The sequence below is a fragment of the Solanum dulcamara genome, chromosome 10 (genome assembly GCF_947179165.1).
Source record: "Solanum dulcamara chromosome 10, daSolDulc1.2, whole genome shotgun sequence".
NCBI lineage: Eukaryota > Viridiplantae > Streptophyta > Magnoliopsida > Solanales > Solanaceae > Solanum > Solanum dulcamara.
Genome location: NC_077246.1, coordinates 67,656,848 through 67,680,270, shown reverse-complemented (window position 1 = coordinate 67,680,270; position 23,423 = coordinate 67,656,848). Strand labels below are relative to the sequence as shown.

The following is a 23,423-nucleotide window of genomic DNA, read 5'->3' as shown; positions in this document are numbered from 1 at the left end:
CGGAAAAAGTCAACATTTTATGGACAGTCAAGTCCAAACTTTTTTTTAATTTTTTTTTTACTAAAATCCGTATAAAACTAGGAGAACATCATCCATAACATTTTAGCTGAACTCATAGGTAGCCTTACTTGTAGTATATTTTACCCCACACATAGCTTACACAAGTTAAAGTGCATACATGGACATTATGTCCATCGGAGGTTCGAGAATCTATGAAAAGACATCTAAGGCTAAGGTTACTAAGTAAAGGAAGTCCATTACTGAGAGAAGTGATGATCTTGTCTTGAGCCATCACTCAACAATGAACACTAACGGAAAGCATTTGGGAATGAGTACCTATCCTTTACGAGAATCGAATTCGTGTCTTTGACATGAAAAGACGATTTCGTAACCACTGAACGAACAGGACCAAAAAGCCATGAACTACAGCAGAATCATTCTCAACGAGTCCATAAGAAGTTCTAGGTCAAAAAAGAGTACAAACTAGTATTGCAAACAAGAAATTAACAAAGAGAATTGAAACATGGCATGACAAAATCAATTAATGGCACCAGTAAAATGATCATAGTTTAAATGGCAAGATCCCAATTCTGTCACAGCCAAAGGAAACAGAGAAATGTTTCAAGCAAAATTAAAGAACATAGTTCAAGAATTCTGGCCAATTAAAGTTACAACCCATAAGATTAAGTTAAACAATTAACACCACCAACTATAGAAACATCAGCTTCCACAACGCAACAGTCTTCAATAAGAAAGCCCTTTTTAGGATCATTGAATTCACAACATGCTATAAATGGTGAACAGCCCCATGAGGATGCAGCAGCTGAATACCATTCTATACCATCTGTAAGAGAACAATGCCAAATTATTCGAAAACATCAGACTGAAAGTACACAGAGGTTGTTTACGATATATAAAAAACATTTCAGCAGATCATAGACTCATTGAGAAAAAGGAATAAGAGAAAGTACCACTCTTCTTGTGATGTTCACCACTAATCTGGTTTTTGACAGAAATGCTAAATTTTGCCTCCGAGTCTTTTTTGGCGATCAAATCCTAAAACATCAATCGATACAAGAAAGACGGAGATGTTCTGACCATTTTGTCTGTTATCACCTGTAGGATATAACAAAAGTTCCCTGCATATTCCAAACGCATCAAGTACCCATAAAGTTACAGTTTAAAGTAAGTTTAGTGGACAAGTAAGTTCAAGGCATGAACTATATACCATTTATAACCATCAACAGTAAACTCTTCAGAATAGTACACTTTTTTCTTCAATTTTGTGAACTCTGTAATCTTCCATTTGTTCTTATAAGGCTTGGTTCCATTCATTAAGGACAGACATTTACCTATTCCCTGGTTCTTGACGACATATACATCAACTCCAAAGATACATTTGTCATCAACAAGGTAACCATTAGAGGGATCTTTGAATGTTTCATGAGAGATAGATTTCGAGAAACCCCATTCAGTCTTGATATAGCGAAAACGCCTCTCCATTCCTGCATCAAAACAAATGTAGTCCTAGAATTGGATCAGAAAAGATGTACAAGTAATCATACGTCAAGAGGAAAATAATGACAGAGAGTGGAAAAAAGAGTAGTATACCTCTCATTACAGTATAGTTGTCATTAATTTGATCAAATATCAAGAAGCTAAATGAGGCATTCACTTCCCAAACAGCATGTAGGTAATTTGGCGTAATAACGGCCAAGTATATAGATATATGGCCTTCTCCATCTCCATCTTCATCTCCATCAGGATGAAATGATCATTTTCCTATCACATGTTCATGAAATTTTAAACTATCTTTTTCAATAAAAGAAACAAGTCTATAGCCAAGGGAATATTTCTATACTTGACAATTCTAATCAATGAGCAACATGTCCAGCTTTGCAGACCTCTAACCGAAAACCCAAATAAGAGAAAAAAAAGCAGCAGTTCTTTGAGCTTAGAAAGCCTGCCTTTCGAGTATCCACAAGACTCCCTTCGAAATCACTCTCCCTTCTTGACAAATTGTCAAGAAGTCAATATAATACTACTAATGGCAATATATTACACAGGATTTAACTGTGATGTATTCTTAGCTTTCACTTAATTTGAAGGATTTGTATCAAGTACTTTAACACTAGTATATTAGTTTCATTATGTCAAAAACAATAGTTATTCAATTGTGAGAGCCCAGTGTATTAATTCCCACAAGATGGGTCTGGGAAGGGCAGAGTGTATCCAGACTTTACCCCTACCTCGTGGAGATAGAGAAGTTATTTTCGAAAGACCCTTGTCTCAAGTAACATATAACAAGGCAGTTTTAAAAAAAACAATACAGAGGTAGAATAAAGCATAGAAAATAATGGAGAAACGCGTACGTAACAGACCATACATAGCAGAATAATGAGATAAACAAAGCATAAGAAACAACACATAGTAGCAATAATCGAAGAACAAGGAACTAAGAGAATAATACTAATACTATCTGCCAAATAAGGAGAGCAAGACAACCCTTAAATACTTTCTACCCGTCTACCCTAACATGTTATATCCTCCTATCTAACATCATATCTTCAGTGAAGTTGTGTTATGTCATGTCTAATTATCTCTCGCTAGCACTTCTTCGGCCTACCTCTTCCTGTCTAATGTCTTTAAAAACAACTAACAAAAATAAAGACAAAAAATGATGAGCAAGTACCAATTGAAGCCACCGGATTCAAACTCATGTGATTCTTTCTTAGAAATACCATTTTCTGAGAGCAATGAAAATGATTCAATCTTCAACAAGTAACGTGTTGGTGATGCATCTCTACTACTACAGATAAAAACAGGATTTAAAGACAGACAAATTTTGTAGCTAAACAACATAATCTGTTGCAAATCCTATTTGGAGACGGATTTATGTTAGCCACTAATATATTTTTTTTAGAGGAGAATATGTGATACTACCTCCCATATCTCTGTTGCTGATTAACTTTGAGGGAACTTATGATCACTTCTGGTTCAATAAATTGTTTTATACTTGGATAATTACTTGAACCTAGATGACTATATATATATAAATGAAATGTTTACAATTACCCTTGGGTTTTGCCCTAATTTTCTTACCATAGTTTTACTTTTCGATGAAAGTTAAAAGTATTATCAAAATTTATTTTTTTATGAAAGAGAGATATAATTATCTTTCATATTTCGTTATTCTTTTTTTAGAGGAAAAATTTAGAACTCTATAAATTGACGACTCTCTTCTCATACCCAAGAACACAATAGGATCCACAATATAATCATTTTGAGAGTTTTGTTTAGGGATGATTTTCTCCTAACATGTTAATGTTTTTTCAATAGTAGTTTTATAATATGTAGCTCTCTTGGTCAAACTATATTAATAATATATATTTTTTTCTTTATCATATGATTTATCGTCAACATGATTTGTAATGACATTGAAAATAATAATTAACTAATATTAATAAAAAAAATAAACTTTTAACACTTTGTTAATATGAATGTTGCCGCTAAAAACTGTTTTGAGATGTGAAACCCAAAGTGATTGGGTCTACGCAATTGTGACTAATGCAAAGTCGACAAACTAGTTGCAAAAGCGATACCCAATACCCCAAGTGTGTGATCTAATGTCCCTATTTGGCGATGCACCAAATACAACATTGTACTAATCATCTAATATAATATATTACATTATAATATAATAATACAATATATGAAACAAAAAGAGCTTTAATTTCTCCTCAAACAAAGGATAAATATAATTAAAAATCTTCATATACATTTCCGCCTAAAAACAAGTCTACTCTACTCTCTCATACAAAGCACAATTTTTTCAATTTCTAATGGCAGAATCCAAATTGGAATTGAAATCCCAATCAAACCCTAACTCCTTAATTGTCGCAGCACCGCCCTCAACCCCACCGGAATCACCGCCGGCGACTACCGGTGCCGGATTTGGTCCATCGGTATGGTTCCGGCAACGGCCGAAGATAAGAGTGACGACAGAGTTTGACAGTGATAGCTCTGTGTTCTTCCACAGAATTTCATGCAAAGTGTTGGATAGTTTGGCGAAGTTGAAGTTTTCGTTTCAGAATAATGGTAAGGGTGAGCTATCGGATCCTCAATTGACGTTAACTTCGAAGTATTTGTCACTTCATTATGATATTGAAGAGAAGAATGCTCTTGTCAATGCTTCGTTTGATGTGGCTCCTGGTTTGCAGTTTAAGGCTGTTCATGAAGTAAAGGTGTGAAATTATACTGATTTATGTATATTTTTTGTGGGTACTCAGTAATGATGTTTATATTTTGATTATGGAGTTTTGAATTCTATGCAGCTTGATCTTTATTTGGTTAATTTATATTTGTCTCTTTATTTGATAAAGAAAAGAATGATGGGTTTTAGAGTATGAGGTTTAAATTTCTAATTACTGTATGAATTGAATACGGATTCTTATTATTTTTGAAATGTAAGTTACATTCTTTGAAACGAAAAAGCTAATCCATGATTTTATAGCTGAACATTGTTTGAAAATGCGAGATGCTTTGCCCTTTTGCTTAATAAATCCTAATCAAAGAGTACATTGCTTGCCTCATCAAATCTTAAATATATTGATGCTCCTTAATTGGTTTCTGGTTTGCATTTTAATGCTGCACATGATGTGAAGGTGTGAACTTTACTGCTTTATGTAACACACTTGTTCTGGTTACTGTAGGGGTATTTATATTTGGGTATGTAATTTTGTATTCAGTGCAGTTTGACCTTTATTTGTATAATTTTACACTGTCTCTGTTCCAAATGAATGATGGTGTTCTGATAACGGCAGATTGGTGTGTCTATATATATCCACATGTGGTATTTCATACTTCAGTATGTATAAGCTCCATCTATGTAGATATCATCATCTATATTCAGAGGTCAAACTACCTAGTTTCATGTGAATTTAGATATCCCTTCCCAATTTTTTGAAATTTAAAATACAATGAAACAGCTCTATTTCAGGTTAATGCTATATCGATTGTTTAATACATTTGAAATTTAAGATACATATTTGAAAATCACCTAAGAAGTAGTGTAAGTCATAATTTATTATGATTATATTTAGGAATGTTTCAAAAAATCAAAGTAAAAGAAAACATGACTCCTCAAACAGTAGTAGTGTCACTCGGTCACAAGTTCAAGCCCTGTGTTAAGCGAACTAAGTTGAGTATATAGTGGAGATGGGTAGAGGGGCGGCCCATTATCCCTGATAATAGAAAGCTGCAGTTGGCCCTAAAGGTTGGTTCCTGACAGATTTCTTGATTAAAAAAAAAGGGGGATAGACGGAGTACATCAGTTTCGGCTTCTCGATTTGTGTATGAATGTGAGGCGGGAGACTAACCCAAAATCCCCCACTTGCACTACGAAAGGACCCATTCAAACCAATTCTGCATTGTGTCATGCTATTCACATTTCTCATCTGGTGCAGGTTTTAAACAGTATAGAAACTTTGTATCTTAATTATCTTATTTTCTTGTGCAACTCCACATTATAATTTAGGAAGGTGTGGAGGATACAAATTAGGGTGGAATGTGAGTAGGTAGGAGTACATCTATATGAGTAAGTAGGAGTGTATTGGCTTGATGCCCTTACTACCCGTTGTTTTGTATAGTTTGATTATAGAATTATTGTTGTAGTACTGTTCTGCAACTATCTATTGTTTTTGTTATTTTCTATTGTCTCTTGTACTTCCATTACATCTTTTTCTAAAACGGTTTTGTCTTGAGCCGAGAGTCTATCGGAAACAACCTCTTTACCTCACCTATGAGGCAGAGGTAAGGTCTACATACACTCTACCCTTCCCAGACCCCACTATGTGGGATTACACTGGGTATGTTGTTGCTGTTGTTATAACCTGAACTCCTAATCCAGTCAAACACCATCATACAAAATGGGGTGGAGGAAGTAGACAATACGGAGTCTGGATAACTTGGCACTTATAAAGATGCACATGCTTTCTTTCCTATCTTTTGTGTGCCATCCTGTTGTGAACCTAACTTGTGCTGAAATTATTGGCCAGTTTATTGTCCATCAATGTTGCAGGATCATTATTAAACTCTAGTTTTCTAGAAATTCATGTGACACTTTGACTCCTTTGTGTTGCTTTAGTCTCCGTATTCCTATCTAGTGTGTGATATGATTGTTTCTGTTTTCATGCTTTATGTGCACTATACCACTTCTCACTCTCACTTCTTTTGGTCATACTAGTCGCAACAAGGAGAACTGTCAATGGTAGCTGATCTGGCAGGTCCAGCTTACAAGTTTGAGTTGTCTTCTGCTGTTCCGGTAATTGGCAAGGTATGACCGAATTTATATGTACAGTATCCATTCGGATTCGAGGTTATCTTTGAGAAAAATTACTGTTGAAGATATTATCAACATTCTGCAGGTTGATAATATTGACTATGGTTCCTGGTTTACCTTTGAGAAATTACAGGGAATGTAATACTGAGCTTACAGTACTTGCGGCTTCTTAAGCTCTTGTCTGAACATATTGATTGGCCCTGATTACTGATAGATATAGCATTGTATATTGTTGTGCAGTTGTGCTATACAATAAAATCTTGCCCTCCTGCTGGGACAGTGAGGAGAAAGCTTAGGTTTTCAGAATGCTGTTAGTATCTTGTGTTTGACGAATACTGTGGCATGGCATCTGAGTGTGGCTCTATCTATCTGTGCTTTATCTAACATTTTTTTCTCATTCATTCTTTAATCATCCTGCTGCAGCCTAGAGCAACCCTCAGATTTCCTCTAGGTGAAGTTTCACTAGAGGAGAAAGAGGAGGAGGAGGAGGAGGAGCAAGCAAAGAGAATACTATCAGTGAATGGAATCCTCAAAGGCCAGCTCCTGAATGGAGTTTGTACTGCAAAATACAAGGATGAAGCTTTGGATCTGAGATACTGCTTTAAGGTAGTTTCTTTTTCACTAGTTGTTCATTTTGTTTTGACCCAACTTGTATTGGATTGCAGATGTCCAGTCCTTTATGCTTTTCTTGAGTTCTTTCTTGGCTCTTAAGCGGTTGGTCACTGTTTTATACCATTTTGTATTTAGTCGTACACCAGACTAAATGCTCTCTCTCTCTCTCTCTTAGATACACACAAGGTGGTCTATTACTCTTGAAAGGAGAGCACAAGAAGCATCCTTCTGAGGCTGAACATGTAAAGCAAATTTAGTAAATCAACATGTGACAAGACTAAATTTGCATTATGTTTTAGTGGTTTGTGAAGGATTTGTTTCATTTTTTACTTTACTGTGATTCCCTTTTTAGTATTAGTAACTTAAAAGAAAAAGAAAAAGAAAAAAAAACAGAACTATATAATAGGTGAAAAGAGAATTATAACAAATGCCTAGAGTGGCAAAGCGATCTTTTGGATTATCATAGCTGCTTATCTGTTTTTCCCCTCTTTAAATCGATAACCTGTGGTAGAAATTGATGGTTTCTAAAATAACAATATTTGTTGCTGAAACTTATGCTGTAAATCACATTAAGTGTTTTAGTTATGTCTTTTTCTGAGACTTTTTCCTTTGCATTATCTTTGAATAGATCTGCACATTCATTTTGATTCGATTGATCCCCTCAGTGCTTCTGTCTCCGTCTATCTAAAATGCACACCAAAATTGATTATCTTAAAGACCTGCAGCATCTGATTCCATAATTTATATGGTTGGAAGTTTCTCTCTTCATTTGAATCTCTATTTGGAGTTAACCATTCGTATGTTTCAGGATGAGCAAATGACATTTATTCCTAGCATTTCCTTGCCTTCAAATGCAGTGTCATTTGCCTTCAAGCGTCGATTCGGTCCTTCAGACAAGTTGAGGTGATGTCCCCATTCTCTATCTCCATTTGGCCTCAATGTTTGTTAGGTAGATTATGATTTTCCTACGCATAGCATAGCAAATCTAACATTAGTACATTTTGCTTGCTTACAAAAACAATGTACCATATGTTAGATGTCACTGTTTTATTAAAAATTGTATAGTGAAATTATGCTTCCGGAGTTTGGATAATGAACCTTTCTTTTCCTGAATATACCAAAAGGGTGGGAGCTGCTTTTATACCGCCTGACCCATGACAGCGTCGTATCGAAATAATAATACTGTTTTTGTTAATATGGAAATATAGCTCCCGGTTCAAAAGTTCCTCTCATGATTACAACTGCAGATCGTTGAATATATTAGCTCCTTTATGAAATTCATGGATAGACAACATTTACCATCGATGTCCATAAGTTTTGTATTCATGAACTTGATTCTTTTAACTGCTAATTCATGTTTAGAAAAATTTTGGGATTAAATGGGTGCTCTTCTATTGATATCTTTTATTCTGGGGTCACAGCTACTGGTATAATTTGGACACAAACTACTGGAGCACAGTCTATAAACACAATATCGGAAAAGACTTCAAGTTTAAAGCGGGTTATGATTCGGAAGTGCGACTTGGGTGGGCATCTCTATGGGTAAGTTCTGTTGGCAACCCTTTCACAAATGGGAACAAATTCCTTTTTGAGCTTTAATTTCTTTGCTGCTTCAATTTGCTTTGGTGTAGTCTTCAAGTTCATTGATAGCCCTTATCAAAAAAGTATGTTGATGGCTTTGACATGTTCCTTTCATTTCTTCAAATTATTTCTTTTTGAAAAAATTGTAGTCTTACTTGCCCTTTTTAGTAAGTTTTTGTTCTTAATGTCTAGAGGGAAACTAGCCTGAACACTATGTCAATAATTAAAGGTAGAAACAATCAAATAAGAAGGTTTCTTTCTCCTCTATGCAAACAAAACCCACAGTAAAAGAATCAACCTTCTTCGGATGAGGTGTACACCTTTGTATCCAATCAGTTCTCGAGAATGTCTCAGATTCTTACTGCCCAGTAAGATTATTGCAGTGGGTGCTGCCAATCAATTAACAGGTATTACAGCTTAGGTTAATAATTACCAATTTTAACTACCACAATATTCCTGACAACTTAGTAATTTTTCATTAAACACATGGCTTGGAAAGAGAGAAAAAATGGATGGCTGGAGGATCCTTTCTGGCTGAGTAAAATGTGAGAACTACATGCAGATACTAGCGTTCAAAATTTTTGCTTCATTGATTTGTCAATGATATGCAGATCACACACTCATATGCTAAATGTTTTTCTACTTTATGAGATTTTTGTCTCATGTAATTCTTTTTGGTTTCATCTTGTTGTATGGAACCATATAACCAATTCTTTCTATTTTTATTTTTTTTAACTTACTCTGGCCGCTGCACATTTGTCAAGATACTGAATACTTTAGCTTATAATCAAGATCCTAGATACGATTTCATCCATTGGACATATTTATCCTGATGACAGGAAATAAAGAAAAGGATACAGATGCTTATTTATCTAATGATTGATATTATTATTCCAATATGTAACTAATCAAAAAGGAAAAAACTATGAAGCTCTGATGTTATAATGACCGTGTCAACTCCTGCATCATTTTCTTTGAAATCGAAGTCTACAACATGGATTTTCGTATCATGTTCTTCTGTTTGTTTAGGTTGGAGAGGAAAGTGGAAAAGCAAAGACAGCTCCCATGAAGATGAAAGTACAATTTATGCTTCAAGTGCCTCAAGATGACATTTCATCTTCAGCTTTGATGTTCCGCGCGAAGAAGAGGTGGGATATATGAACTATGATGACATACTAAGACCCCACTCTCTCTTACCCTGCTGTATCAAGATAGTTGTTTTACAGTGCAAATATGGATGTTTCATGCCTAAAAGTCTTTATCAGTCGCAAATTCTGAACCTTCCTACCAAATTCATTTATGTTGTTACTTTCATATATGCTAGTTGAAGCTTAACAACTACTTTTAAATCAATCGTGTTGCACTCAATTAACCCTGATCCTTCAATTGGTGAGATTTTGGTAAATTTTCTATTATGTTTTTTCGTCCCGCCACCTCAGGGACAAATTTGAGCCTGTGTTTCAAGCTTCTTAACTTGGTCAGTCATAAAATGTTCTGATATTGTCTTCTGTTCTAGTTTCAAAAGTGCACAACACTATCCTCTATTCTTGATAAATTTGGATTATCATTGCTAAAATTGGTCATTTTAACCTCTTAAAGGCACTTGAATAGGATTGAAGTGTTCCTTTTTATGTTTTCTTCCATTCACAAGTCAGAGAACGTGCAAGAAGAAAAAACTTCTATTTTCCTCATGAAAGTGAAACCACCAATGGAGCTCCAAAAAAGGAACAAGAAAATAACATCTAGTAACTTAACGTGAGAGGGGTGTTTTATTGTGACAATTCAAGCCAATTTTTGTGTGATACTCTTCTTAAAAGGTACAAATCGCAGCCTCTAGGGGTTGTTTGGTAGAGGAATGGAATAAACAATTTTAAAAGTTATTCCATGATTGGAAGATCTCATGGGATCAATTACCCCACCAATAATAATTATAATTATGTGACTAACTAATGCCCCTAACCAAACATAAGAAAATAATCCAATATATTATCCCAAAATTATTATCCTGTCCCTTGTACAAAACAACCCCTTAAAGCTCATTTTGTGCAATCTTCTAGTACTTCTCCGACTACTATTCATAAAACAGTATTTTAAGACAAGAGAAGTTGAGGGCAGATAGTTTTACAAGCATTTTCCCATATTTCAGAATACTAACATGTTAACTAATTGATTGCGATAAATTGGATTTGCTGTTTTTTTTGGGATTCAAGAATCAGTTTCTTTTTACAAGGGATAAAATCACTTATTGTAGGGTGCCAAAAGAGCCTGTTGTAGTTATCACGAACAAAGCAATACGCAGCAGCCTAAACAAACATTAGCATCATATGGTCAAGATAACCAAATTGACAAGACGTAAAGACTAGAAGACACCAAGAACTAATCATAATTATGTACATGTTTAGTAAAATGTACAAACTTAATACCATCTTATACAACTTCAAAGCCAAGATACTATATTTGAAAGAAAAATAACAGCAAAAAGGAAAGGCAGAAAACAACTTTTTTTTCTCTTTTCTTAAATAAGTAGATAATGCAGAAAGCACCCGAGCAGTAGGAACAAGCCCTCTTTGCATCGACATCCTTGCTGAGTAACCACAAATAAAATCCATCATTCACTCCCAAGTGAATGAAATAATAGAATTGGCAAGACCGGATTCCTCAAATGTTATGTTGTTATCGTACTCCAAAAACTTTGATGCGCCTGGAATAGCTTGCGTGAATTTGAATGGCCTTGTCTCAGCTTCCTCAAACTGAGTAGAACAAAAGGACCATAACAGCTGAAAAGAGAAAAGACAGCATAAGTCAACTGCATTCCAAGAGACTTCAAATAATCTTTGGTATACAAATAGTGTCAAAAGAACAAGGAAATCACTACATTATTAAAGAGTATCATGCTTTTTATCAGATGAAGTTTAGTTTTCTTGTATTACATGGATAAATACTAAATCTAACTAAGACGCCGTATCCTCGTGAGCTTGGGAGATTCAACTCCTGTTAAATGTAAATATCATATGCTGAACTAATTGAAAAGAAATTTATTTCTCTATATGCACAAAGCCGATAAGTTAAGAGATCAAATCAGAATAAACCACAAGCCAAACTTGAGAGGCATCAGTTCTAGAAAACAAGGAAAATTAGAGTTACCTTAATTGAGTCAGTTCGTAAGAAATTTCTTTGAAGCCTGCGTCCATCAGGAAAGCGAATTGCAACTCTGCAGAGGAGGTTCCTGTCAACCTTGGGTTCTTCAGGTAAAGGAGGATAAGAAGGCTTCTTTATCAAGTGCTCCTCTTTTACATCATCACTGGCTTCATTAGTCTCTTTAGAGGCAACTGAACCAGGATCTTCTATTCCTTCCATAGAGGCTTCCAATGCTCGTTGTAGTTCTTCATCCTCTTCTCCAATTTCATCTGCACAAAACAAAGCGTTATAAATGAGATTCCATCTGGATTGAGTAGGCATCTGCCTATTTATATTTCAATTCATTTCTATTTTTTATTGGGTGGAGGTTGCGGTTATCAACTTGAGATATGTCCAATGTGGTTACTGGTCAAGACAAGTAACTCCTTAATCTATATCAAGGTAAGCTATATACACTTTGCATTCATGAATTAGGCTGAGGTGGTCTGCAGATGCAACTCCATTGCATGATAAGGTTTAAATCAAGATGAATGACATAGAGACTTCAAAAAATGTAGTGATCTCTTTACAGTGTTTCGAGGCCATATTATGAACTTGTAGACCCCACCTTTGTGAAACTACACTCGGTATGTTTGTAGTGGTGAGTGTCACCTCACCGAAAAGTTTCACTTTGCCTTTGCAATATATAGCTCTTCCAAAAATACTGAAACCTTTTTCTTTGTATAACCCGACTAAACAGCATCAGAAAAACAGAAACTTACCCTGAGGCTGAGGCTGAGGCTGAGGCTGTGGTTGAGGTTGAGCTTGACGAGGTGCTTGAGGAGTTTCTCTGAGTCGTTTATGAGATAGATTAACATGATATTCTGAGGGGCTAGCATCCATGAAGGATAGGAGATCCTGCATCAGAATACAATATACCCGTTCCCCTCAGTTGTATTAGATTGCTATAAACACAAAAAGTTACTCAACTCCTACAACTTGTGTAGGCAAATAGAACAAGGTAAAGGAACAACTACAAACCTCTAGCAAAGTTTCTGGCTGAACCATTCCACGCCAGGAACGCATCTTCTGACCTGTTATAGGATCAATTACCAATACGACAGGCATAGAATCTAACTTGTAGTATGTGCAAACTTTGCTGCCCTCCTCAGTATCATCATACACCTGCATGCAAACAAGCAAACCGACCAGTGGGTGAAATAAGAAAAGACATTTTTCAGAGTTTTACCTATTCCAACTCCAATTTAAAAAAAAAAAAGAAGGGAAAACACAGAAGTAATCAAGCAACTACTTTCAGGATCATGCAGCCAATAAGATGACAGGAGTAATGTAGCCCTTTGGGGACTTCCAGTAAAATGACAGTAACTTAGTATCCCCTTCAGAACATCACCCCAAGTAGAAAAAAGGAGACTGCCTGCTTTATCATTTGTGTCTTCTCCATAAGCTCTTGCAAGTACAAACCCAAGATTGTGACACAGATTCTACAGGCCAGATGTTCAGCATGGATATATAAATAGAAACTTTTCACTCTCAATGGAACAGTTTATAGGTCCATTTAGAGCCTGTTTGGATTGGCTTTTAGCTTTTGGCTTATTTTTATCATTTTAGCTTAAAACCAAGTGCTTATAAGCACTTTTTAAATTTATCCAAAGAGGCTAGTCTGTTAGTTAAAAGTTACACTAATAACTGTTTCCAAGTTCTCTCAAGAACTTTTAACTCTTATATCTTACCATGTAGGCTAGTCCATTACGGTTTCACTTGGAAGCCAGACTAACATCAAACTTATATACCGATTGGTCTTCATATTTCTAGCTGCTAGCTATGGCGTCAAAGTTGTCAAAAATGTATTTGGGATTGTGTCCTCAATCTATTCCAACCATTTACCCAGGCACCTTCAGAAGTGTAAGGACTGCATGCCATCTGCTCCTTTGAGCGAGTGTGGAACCATATTTTTCCCTGCTTCCTTCCCCTGTCCAAGCTCAAGGCTAAAGAAGCTCATGTATTTCAAACTAAGAGAGGATAGTAATACCACAAAACCTGGCACTTTAGTCAGGCACATTAGCATTGCATGTGGAAAAGTATGTATATAAGGTGTGTTCGGTTGCTCAAAATTTTCCATGGAAACCATTTTCCTTCATACCGAACACAACCATAGTCTCTTGTGCTTTTTCTTTCTTTCAAAACCAAAGATTCAATTGATGTCGTCTAACATGACAACATACAGAGCCAAATTTCTAACAGACTTCAGCACAAGAAGTTCTAACAACTCTAGTGACCTCTAGAGAATATCTAGCAAATGTACTAAGTTAGACATAACGGCAACATTGTCAAAAGGTCAGTGCCATAAACAAGTCCTAGATTAATGTAAAACAAATAAAAGATAAGGCACACTGGTAAAACTGCATGCAATTCTGACTACCAAACCACTCCCTCTGTTTCAATTTGTTTGTCTTACTTTCCTTTTTCGTACATTTCAAAAAGAATGCCTCTTTCCATTTTTGGCAACTCTTTAGTTCTAACTTTCCACATGGCACATTTAAGACCACAAGATTAAAGGACATTTTCACACATTCTACATATCTTTAATTTAAGACTATAAGATTAAAAAGACTTTTTTACTTTCTTAACTCCATGCCAAGTCAAAACCAGACAAACAAATTGAAACAGGGGGAGTGGTTTAAAAGAAAGAAAGAGCGCCAACCTGCCAGAAGATGAAGTTACTTTTGATAGTCTGAGCAACAGCCTCATTAGCCCAAGTGTCTCGGTTAAGCTTCAAAAGCATGTTACACAAACCAAAAGTGAGTCACAAACATAAAAAGGAGAAGATTCTATTGAATCAGCCACTATGTTCCCAATATCTTTGTTTAGAGGGGGAGATGTCATGAGATATACCATATGTGAGCTGAATTCTCGCGTGGATTGCATATTCACCAAGAGCCATTTATTTTGCGCTCTAGCAGCATCTTTCGCCTGTAATTACATATGATTCAGATTTCAGTGTAACAATATCCAACAAAGGAACACAGCAAAGTAGTAATGTCCTCCCTTGGCGAAAATATAATAATGTACGACGCAAAAGGTTAAAACAAGAGATGGCAACCATTGACACGCAAGATTGTTCCTTTCCACAGTTTAAAACAACCAGTTTGATGAGCATAAGACAGATGGATTAAGAATCAATTCAATGCAGTAAAACTAGTACAGCCCTCCAGAACATTAATAAAGATTGCTGTTCAACTAAGTTTTTCTTTTTAGAAAGAACAAATCACCCCATTTCATAAATCCTAACAGTATCCTACTTTTTTGACTTTTGGCACTTCAAAATATCCCCATTCGTACAGATAGTAGGCTGCTGTTTCCAGAAAGTCACTTGTTTTTGTAAGACTTCCTACTTACCCTAACAGTATCCTACTTTCTCGAATTTTGAAGCTTCAAAATATCCCCTTTTGTACAGATAGTAGGCTGCTGTTTATAGAAAGTCACTTGTTTTTGTAAGACTTCCTACTTTAGTATATTTGTTGTACATGGTGGTGCTTTTTAGTTATTAATGCAAACACACTTCTTTTTTTGATAAGTAATTATAATAATGCAAACACTCTTTAACCAACCAAAAAAAAAAGAACAAAAGAGAGGAATGCATAGACCCCATGATAGCCTATCTATATTATATTAAAAGTATGAAATACTTAGAAATGTTGATTGAACTTTTTGCCCTTCATTAAAAGACTCTACAATAGACAAGATTGTAATTTAATATTTTCTTGATATTTTGAAATTAAAAACAACTAAAAAATTTCTTACTAAATTTCTCCTTATTTGAATTATGTAGAAATTCCTAAAATTTAGAACTTCAGAATCATTAAAATTTTACCTTAAATAAATCTCTTTAAAATCATTAAAATTTTATCTATATATAATTATAATAGTTAAAAAAAACTAAACTTGACACACATTATTAAATGCACACCTATACAATGAGGAGTCTTAATTACCCCCCTCAAACAAGGATAATTAAAACTATTTACCCCCCTTGATATATCTAACTTCAGTAGCGGTATACACGCTCTGTCCAAATAAGATTTTAATCTGATGTGTCAATCCATGTAAACTTAAAATAATATTATTTTCTCACCTAATTAAAAAATAAATGAAATAATAGATATTTCTACCCCAAGTCTTTCATTCTCTCATCTGCAAATGAAGAGACCCAGGTCTCTGATTTCTCTCTCGAAGCTCTTCTTATACACACAAATCTCTAATTTTGGTTGTTAATGAAACTGCTTGTAGTGTCTTTAATTATGTTGAGCAGTTCAATTGTGATCAATTGTATCTTGAGCATGTCACAATTCTTGGAATCTTTCAATTTTGTACTGCAAATTGATTGTAGGAAGTAGTTCATGTAATTGTTTTTGGGTTAAGACTTTCTGTCAAAGATTTGCACTTTCCCTTCCAAATTTAGAAGAAATAAGGGCCAAATTAACATTGAATATAAGCTTGCTAGCTCAAATCATGATTCTTGAAAAGTCTGTTAAACTTTTTTTATAACAATGTGCAAGAATATAAATACACTGTACAAAACTATGTATTTAGACCTTGACAAGAAATAATTAAAAAAAATTAAAAGGAAAACAAGAGATATGAAAAATAAGGAAGGAGGGCTATATTTTATTGGAGAGGGGCTATTCTTTAATGAAGAAGAGAGGGATTTTATGGAGGAGGTTATAAAAAAAAGAAGATGTGAATAAACATTGAAGGTAGAGACAAATAATAAAGTTAAAAGGTAATTTTTAGTTTTTTTTTCTCCTTAATTGTTAGTGTGATGGTGAGTTATCATTTAAAAAAAAAGAGGGGGGGGGGGGGGGGGGGGGGACAGGGAAAGGTAAAAAAAAGGGAGGAGATGGGAAATCGAACCCTCGCCAACATGGTGAAAGTTCAGATAGTCAACTGAAATACTAAGATTCCAGCTATCATGTTCCTTTAAGGTCATTTTTTATCTTAAAAATTTTACGATATTTTGAAAAAGTTTTGTACTTAATAATATAACATACACACAATAAATTTGTTCTTTTTATCCACACTTATTATTAATTAACGCGATACACACATCCAAAGCACCTACACTTAACTAGTTACTAGTAAGAGAATACGATAACCAGGATAAAATAAGAAGTAAAGAAGCAATGCTAGAAGCATAATAAGAAGAAAATTTGATATCTAACATCTCCGAAAGCCAAACCCAACAACATCTCAATTTACATTGTTATCCCTCTAACATGATCAAAGGAACACATGTAACCAACATCATCACAAGTTGTGAAACTTCTGTTACTAGTTAGTTTTGAGTTTTGAAATGCAACATTATAGATTCTTTGGGTAACATATAAATTTTCCACCTGTCTACTTAACAACTGCCAGAACACACCCCACATAAATTTCAGATGTATAAACCCAGAGAAATCCTTGCAAGAGAAACAATAGCGAGAAAAATCACCACAGAAACAAATGAACTATTTACTGAAGCAAGAAACTGAGAACAAATCTTTCATTGATAAGGTCCACTTACCTTCTCAAAAGACCCGTGGTACATCAAGGCAAAAGGAGGACGATACAAAGAAGCAAGATTGTCTTGAGCAGTATCTGCTGTAGAAGTAGAACGTTTCTCTGCCTCCCAGACTCCCGGATGCTTCATTTCCTCCTCAAAGTTGCGGAAGGGAACGACTAGACGAGGTTCACGTGATGAACCTCCCATTCCCGAAGAACTAAAGCACACACAAAAATCAATTAAACAAAAAAAAAAGGTACAAATGAAAGGGGAGGAAACATCCTTCAGAAAAAAAAATTAGAAAATGAAACAGCAAAATAGTACAGATTAGCAATGCACACGACCATAAGTATTCTTTGTTAAGACAGTCAATTCACAGTTTCCAATATCTAAATGCATGTACAACTACAGCATGGACTCACACTCCAGATATTGCAAGAGATGGCAAGAAAGACCCCAAACCGCTCCCGGTAAAACAGGAGAATGTAAAAAAAAAAAAAAAAAAGAGTAGAGATTTAGAAGCATGAAAAGTTGAACAGCATACCCATATAGTACCGCATTGTCATAAAGAGCTTCCCTTTTTACAGGTAAAGGTGGACGTACATCATCTCCATCGCCTTTTACCAAGTTGTTGTCTGCCGAGTCATTCACAGATCCACTGGATCATAAGCAAGGAAAAAATTGCAAAAATACAAAGAGTAAATAAAAAGGACAAAAGAATAACTAAAATAGAAAGATCATAGGGTATCTATATTCAAAATACCTCAAGCTCGGATCACCAAGAAGTGCATCATTTCCCAATTGTGGAGAATTAAAAGATGCTGCTGCCCCACCCTCATTTCCGATGTAGAAAAGCTGAATTGCTTCATCAAGCTTCCAGCTTGTTGCCTGCAAGTGCAGAAAATTTTGCAATCACCGCCATTAAGAAACTAGGCCCTAAAAGTTTACCAAAAATGGTGAAAAATCGCCAATTTCGATTGCATCATGACTCAATTCAGCATAGGCCCCAGATGAAAACAAGATGCAACAAGAGCCAAAATCAAGGAAAGGTTCAATGCCATCAGTACCTACTCGGCATTTCATTATCTGCTTACTTTTTCACCCATGGACTCGTGTTATTACCAATACACAAAATAGATATATCTCCATACCCAACAACTAAAAGATCACAAAATAAGTTGCCGGCAAAGCTTGACGAAATTAACTTGTGTGCTATAGAATCAGAAGATCCGACAAAGGGAAGAGCTCAATTGTTATAACAGCTCAAAAAAGTATGAAATCTAATGTACCAACTCTCATCCACCTCCTTTCCTAAAAGTTGAACATGTGCCAAACAAAAAGAAACCCCTAAATTCATAAAACTTCCACAAGATTGACATCATCTCATGTATTAGAAACAAGAAACAGATAGAACATATAATTGGGCATACTATCACAAGACTTTCCGAATAAAAGAAGACCACGTTTCTTTATTATCATAACATACTAGGCCCCAAAGGTGCTAATTTTTCAATTTATCATAATGGTTATGTCCTGAAGGCCGCATGCACCACGACTACATACACATCCTTGACTAGTGCCCCAAAGGCTAAGCTGCTCAGACTCGGGTGCGGGTGTCCGAGACGGATGCAAATCCGAGAGTCGGAATCGGAAAAATCTAAATTTTAAGATTCGGGCATACGAATCCAAGTATGGATACAGGTGCGGGTATTCGACTAAAAATATTCAATATTATAAAAATATAGTTATAAAGATAAGATATTCTTCCCCTTAGAAAAGAAAAAGAAAGTCATTCAAGACTTTCCACCAACTCTCCCTATAGATCATTGCTACTATCTACCAAAAGTCGGAACACAATCGCTTGAATATTTAGCATGTCTCTGTTCGGCTTGAAACATGAAGCAACGAAGAGGAAAAGCTAAAAAAGAGACAAAAGGATTATACTATTAAAAGTATGTCATAACTCATGTCTTAAATCTATTTTATCTTTTATCAAAATCTCAATTTTCCCCCAAATTTGTCCATGGACTATTGGTTAAAGTATCTGATGTGGGTTAACCGAATCCCACACGTATCCCGCACCCACACCTGTCTCGTGGGTGCGGCAGCAAAAATGAAGAGTCCGCGCAACTTAGCCCAAAGGTGCTAGCTTTATCGATTCCATTGCTATTTTAAATAATATGATCATTGATTATTATTCCAAATTTCAAATTTGTATACATTCAAACTATTAACTCTGTTCTTTTCTTTCTACGAGCCTGAAGCCATAATCTAATTCAAACTAAAAACATATCATAAACTTGCAGGTCAAGAACAAAATAAAACAATATCTGATCCAACTTCAACCAATTTTAAGCTAATTTTCTGGGCCATAGAGCTATAATGGTGTCACTCCAAAGCCATATATAACCAACATTGTCTTTCACAAAGCTCGAATCTTCTTTTTATAAATAAATTCCTCTTTATAAAGCTCGAATCTTTGAATTAAAAGAACTCAAAGAACAAAAACTATAGCTCAAATTGATTAATTCTATATCTCAGCACGATAATGCTGAAAACATACAACTTTAACTCTCCTAAAGCAATTAGAACCCAAAACCTTCAACTTGGACTTCAAATATAGTAAAAATAAAAAAGTTCAAATCGCACACTAGTCCACAGCCATAGCCTGAGAGTTAAATACCGGATCTGCTACAATCAATAACCATATACAGCAAAACACATGCATTGTTATATTAAAGCAAGTCTAGAAATTGAAAATTTTGAAACCTGGAGGAATTGTCGGGCAGTATCGGCGGTTTGACCAACGGCGATTTCGAGGAAAGAAGAAACTAACATCTGCTGGTCCGACGCCGACATTACGTCGTCCATGGCTTCTCTGTATTCAATTTTCCGGCGGCAACTATTTAGAAAGAGAAAAACAGAAACCCTAATTGTGAAAAAATTTTACCCTTATGCAGATTTCTTCAGCAACACTCCGATCTGTTCGTTTCCTGCGGCTCAGAAAAAGGAAATACTATCATCATTTTATAGTTTATAGTTTTACATATACATATACTTGGTTTTGCTTTAATTACAAAAAGTTTTCGCTGCAATAAATATGATTGTTAATTTGATTTTTTTATCTCTAATTTTAAATATATATAAGTAGGTACTTTAACTTATATAAAATTAAATAAGTAGTCATACATATCTTACGTGGCACAATACACATAGAAAATCGTGTATGACACAAAATTATCATGTAACACAAATATGTCTATTTTTTTAAGTTTCAAAAAATTAAAGTGTCTATCTGTGCACTACTAAAATTATATATCATAGTTGTTAGCTGAATCCAATTTAAGAGTACATATTTATGTATTATTCCAAAAGTTTCCTTCTAGTTTGAGATAATAAAAAAGATTTAAAAAATGGTTTAAAATATTTTTAAACTATGTCAAATAAATAGAAATGTATTTCGTTTATAATCTGGTCCAAAAAGGTCATTATCGTCAATATTTTTGTCCAAAAATATCTTTATTATTACTTAATAGATCAAAAATGTCCTTATTCTTTAAAGGGGTCTTTTTATTAGGAACAAACTACGTTTAAAAAGAAAAGAAATAAAATATTTATTCGAAAAAGGGATTTTAACCCATTTAGCAATAATAGAGATATTTTTTAACCAAACTATAAATAAATGACATTTTTATTTATTTTACATAATTTAAAGACATTTTTTACCATTTTCCGTAAAAAAAAGATCTCTTATTTCTTGATTATTGAAAGAGATTATTTAATATATTTTTGTATCGCTCGTGATATATATAAATACTGGAATGCCTATTGTGAGTGTGTATGTTTAAGTATGTAATGAATTGGTTTGGTAGTTTAAATATTTATCGAATTCTTATTTGTTAGATTAGACGGGAACTATGAAATGAAAGAAAATTAGTGGGAACTCATATTTAGAAATTAGAGGTATGATTTTGTAGTTTCTGCTATTTTATATTTATTTTTATAGTTTGGTGTAATTTTTGGTGCAACTAGTGTAGTTAGGGTTGCTTATCGGTGGATTGGACAGATAATTTTATTTAACGGTTTGGCCTATTGAATATCGATTTTTAAATTTATTAATTCGCTAGCTAACTTATAAGATATCAGTTAGTTTGTTAATGGATTAGCAATTATCAAACGGTTATCAGGCAGTGTATCGATTAACCTCTAATTAATTTTTATGGTATATTTTTTTCAATGAACGCAACTTATAAAAAAGATGACTTATTTTCACTATTTTAAATGCAATGAGTAGGGACTTCTTTACGTCTTTACCTTTTTAAAACTTTAGTATTTTTTTGAGTTTGTTGACTTGCTCTCTATTCTTGAAGGCAAATTATATAATTATAGAAAAGTAAATAAGTTTTTCTGATTTTACGGCTTTTGCCTTTTGGAGTTACGATAAACAAAGGAAAAATATATGATTACTCTTATATATTATGGTAAAATATTAAATGAAGCTAATATACCTAAAATAAAAGTGTAGGTATGATAGTCTTAACAGATTAACGGTTGTTTACCCGATAAGAAAATTGAATAATCCGCCTCCACACCAATAAGCCGTTAATTATAAAAAAATTATTCATTCCCCAATCGTTTATTCGACAACTCAATACCAATAAGCTAGTAAGCCAATTTTGTGATTGGCTTATTGATTACGGTTTGATTTTGAACACCCCTAAATGTAGTCTTTTGTATTTCGTGTTTTAGGATTTGATATGACTTTCTTGGTATTTATAGTAAAAAAAACATTCCACTGTTTACATCTAATCTAACGAATATATGTATAATTAAATATTTAATGGAGACTAAAAATATTAACTTTGACATACATGTGAGTTTAATATTGTTTAATACATATTAAAGGAACTAATATGAACTTTCATCATTTTCTCTAAATTTATACAAAGAAGCTATAAATTTTGTCCTCTAAACTTGTTAGAATAGTCATTTACATACCCTTAAATTTATTGATAACTTGACAATGTCCTGGTTTTATTTGAAGTGTCACGCTTATGACATATCACATTTTATCAACATTGATTTGGGTGCAATGGTGGGATTGCTTCATCCTTAACCAGAAGTCTCGGATTCGAGCCTTAAAAATGAAAAAAATCTTGTTGGGAACATCACCCCCAAATGAGCCCTGTAGTACGATTCGAATATAATCGGAGATCTACGAGCTTCGGACATCGGATGGAAAACAGAAATATATATATATATATATATATATATATATATATTCCTTTTATCAAAAAACTTCAATGGAATTAAATTTTGATTGAGTCATTTTTGAAAAGGTGCAAGTTTTGTCAAGACGAACTTTTCATCTACTTCTTCTTTTTAGGTTATTTGTAAGATAAAGATTGAAAAGGTTGTATATGAATAAAATGAATACAATGGTTAGTAGTAGGGGTGTACATGTACCGGGCTGGTTCGGATTTTTTACAAATCAAATTAAATTATTTGTGTTGGGTTATTAAATCTATAAACCAAACCAAACCAATAAAAGTCGGGTTTTTCGATATCAATTTTTCTCGGATTTTTTGGATTTTTCGGGTTTCTCGGGTTTTTTGGGTTTTTTCAAATTTTTTTGGGTTTCTCATAGTATCTAATAAAAAGCACAGAGTAGTGCTTCTTAAAAAGAATTCTAGTACAAAATATCAACATATAAGATGGAGGCACAACACTGTTTGAAGTTTTAACTTTATAATATAACTTTATAAGATAAGTTTTTTTTGTATATTATTTAGATGGGCTACTCAAGTCCAAATCTAAATATAAGAAAGAAAACAAAAATTATGAAAAAATTTTAAAAAATATTTATAAATTACATTTTAATAAATATTTTTATGTATAACATAATTTAAAAGTAGTATATCTATAATCGGGTCGGTTTGGGTTCGGTTTGACTTTTTTAGTTAAAACCAAACCAACCCTATAATGGTCGGGTATTTTTTTCAAACACCAAACCAAGTCAAACCAAACCACTAGTTGGGTTTTTTTTTCGGTTTGGTTCGATTTGTCGGTTTGGTGCGGTTTATCGGTTTGTCCTGTACAGCCCTAGTTAAAAGTAGTAAAATTTGTCGATAAAAATTACAATCCATTCAATTCATTAAAGTTTGAGCATGTTATCGATCAATGCATTTATTAGCTTATTTCATTTCTGTC

General features: G+C 34.1%; 2 protein-coding genes and 1 pseudogene across 3 annotated transcripts; 1 reads left to right on the top strand and 2 right to left on the bottom strand.

The window, feature by feature from the left end:
* Positions 1 to 516: 516 nt before the first annotated feature.
* Positions 517 to 3,001, bottom strand: LOC129870860 (uncharacterized; annotated as a pseudogene).
* A 671-nt stretch (positions 3,002 to 3,672) lies between these two features.
* On the top strand, positions 3,673 to 9,901 carry LOC129871052 (outer envelope pore protein 37, chloroplastic). The gene is made up of 6 exons (XM_055945917.1): positions 3,673 to 4,244; positions 6,245 to 6,334; positions 6,764 to 6,946; positions 7,761 to 7,855; positions 8,374 to 8,494; positions 9,563 to 9,901. Exons 1-6 carry the CDS (start codon positions 3,843 to 3,845, stop codon positions 9,692 to 9,694), a joined length of 1,023 nt encoding a protein of 340 aa, XP_055801892.1. The 5' UTR covers positions 3,673 to 3,842; the 3' UTR covers positions 9,695 to 9,901.
* A 1,009-nt stretch (positions 9,902 to 10,910) lies between these two features.
* LOC129870676 (plant UBX domain-containing protein 7) lies at positions 10,911 to 20,262 on the bottom strand. Of its 2 annotated transcripts, XM_055945518.1 has the most exons (11): positions 20,164 to 20,262; positions 19,983 to 20,091; positions 17,977 to 18,101; positions 17,758 to 17,871; positions 17,235 to 17,430; positions 14,564 to 14,641; positions 14,373 to 14,441; positions 12,692 to 12,835; positions 12,433 to 12,568; positions 11,678 to 11,940; positions 10,911 to 11,310 (listed from the first exon to the last, which is right to left on the bottom strand). In XM_055945518.1, the coding sequence occupies exons 2-11, from the start codon at positions 20,082 to 20,084 to the stop codon at positions 11,146 to 11,148; spliced, it is 1,392 nt and encodes a 463-aa protein (XP_055801493.1). In that variant the 5' UTR covers positions 20,085 to 20,091; positions 20,164 to 20,262; the 3' UTR covers positions 10,911 to 11,145. The 2 variants fall into 2 exon arrangements, with proteins under 2 accessions (XP_055801493.1, XP_055801492.1); XM_055945517.1 differs by having other exon boundaries at positions 19,983 to 20,252.
* Positions 20,263 to 23,423: the final 3,161 nt, after the last annotated feature.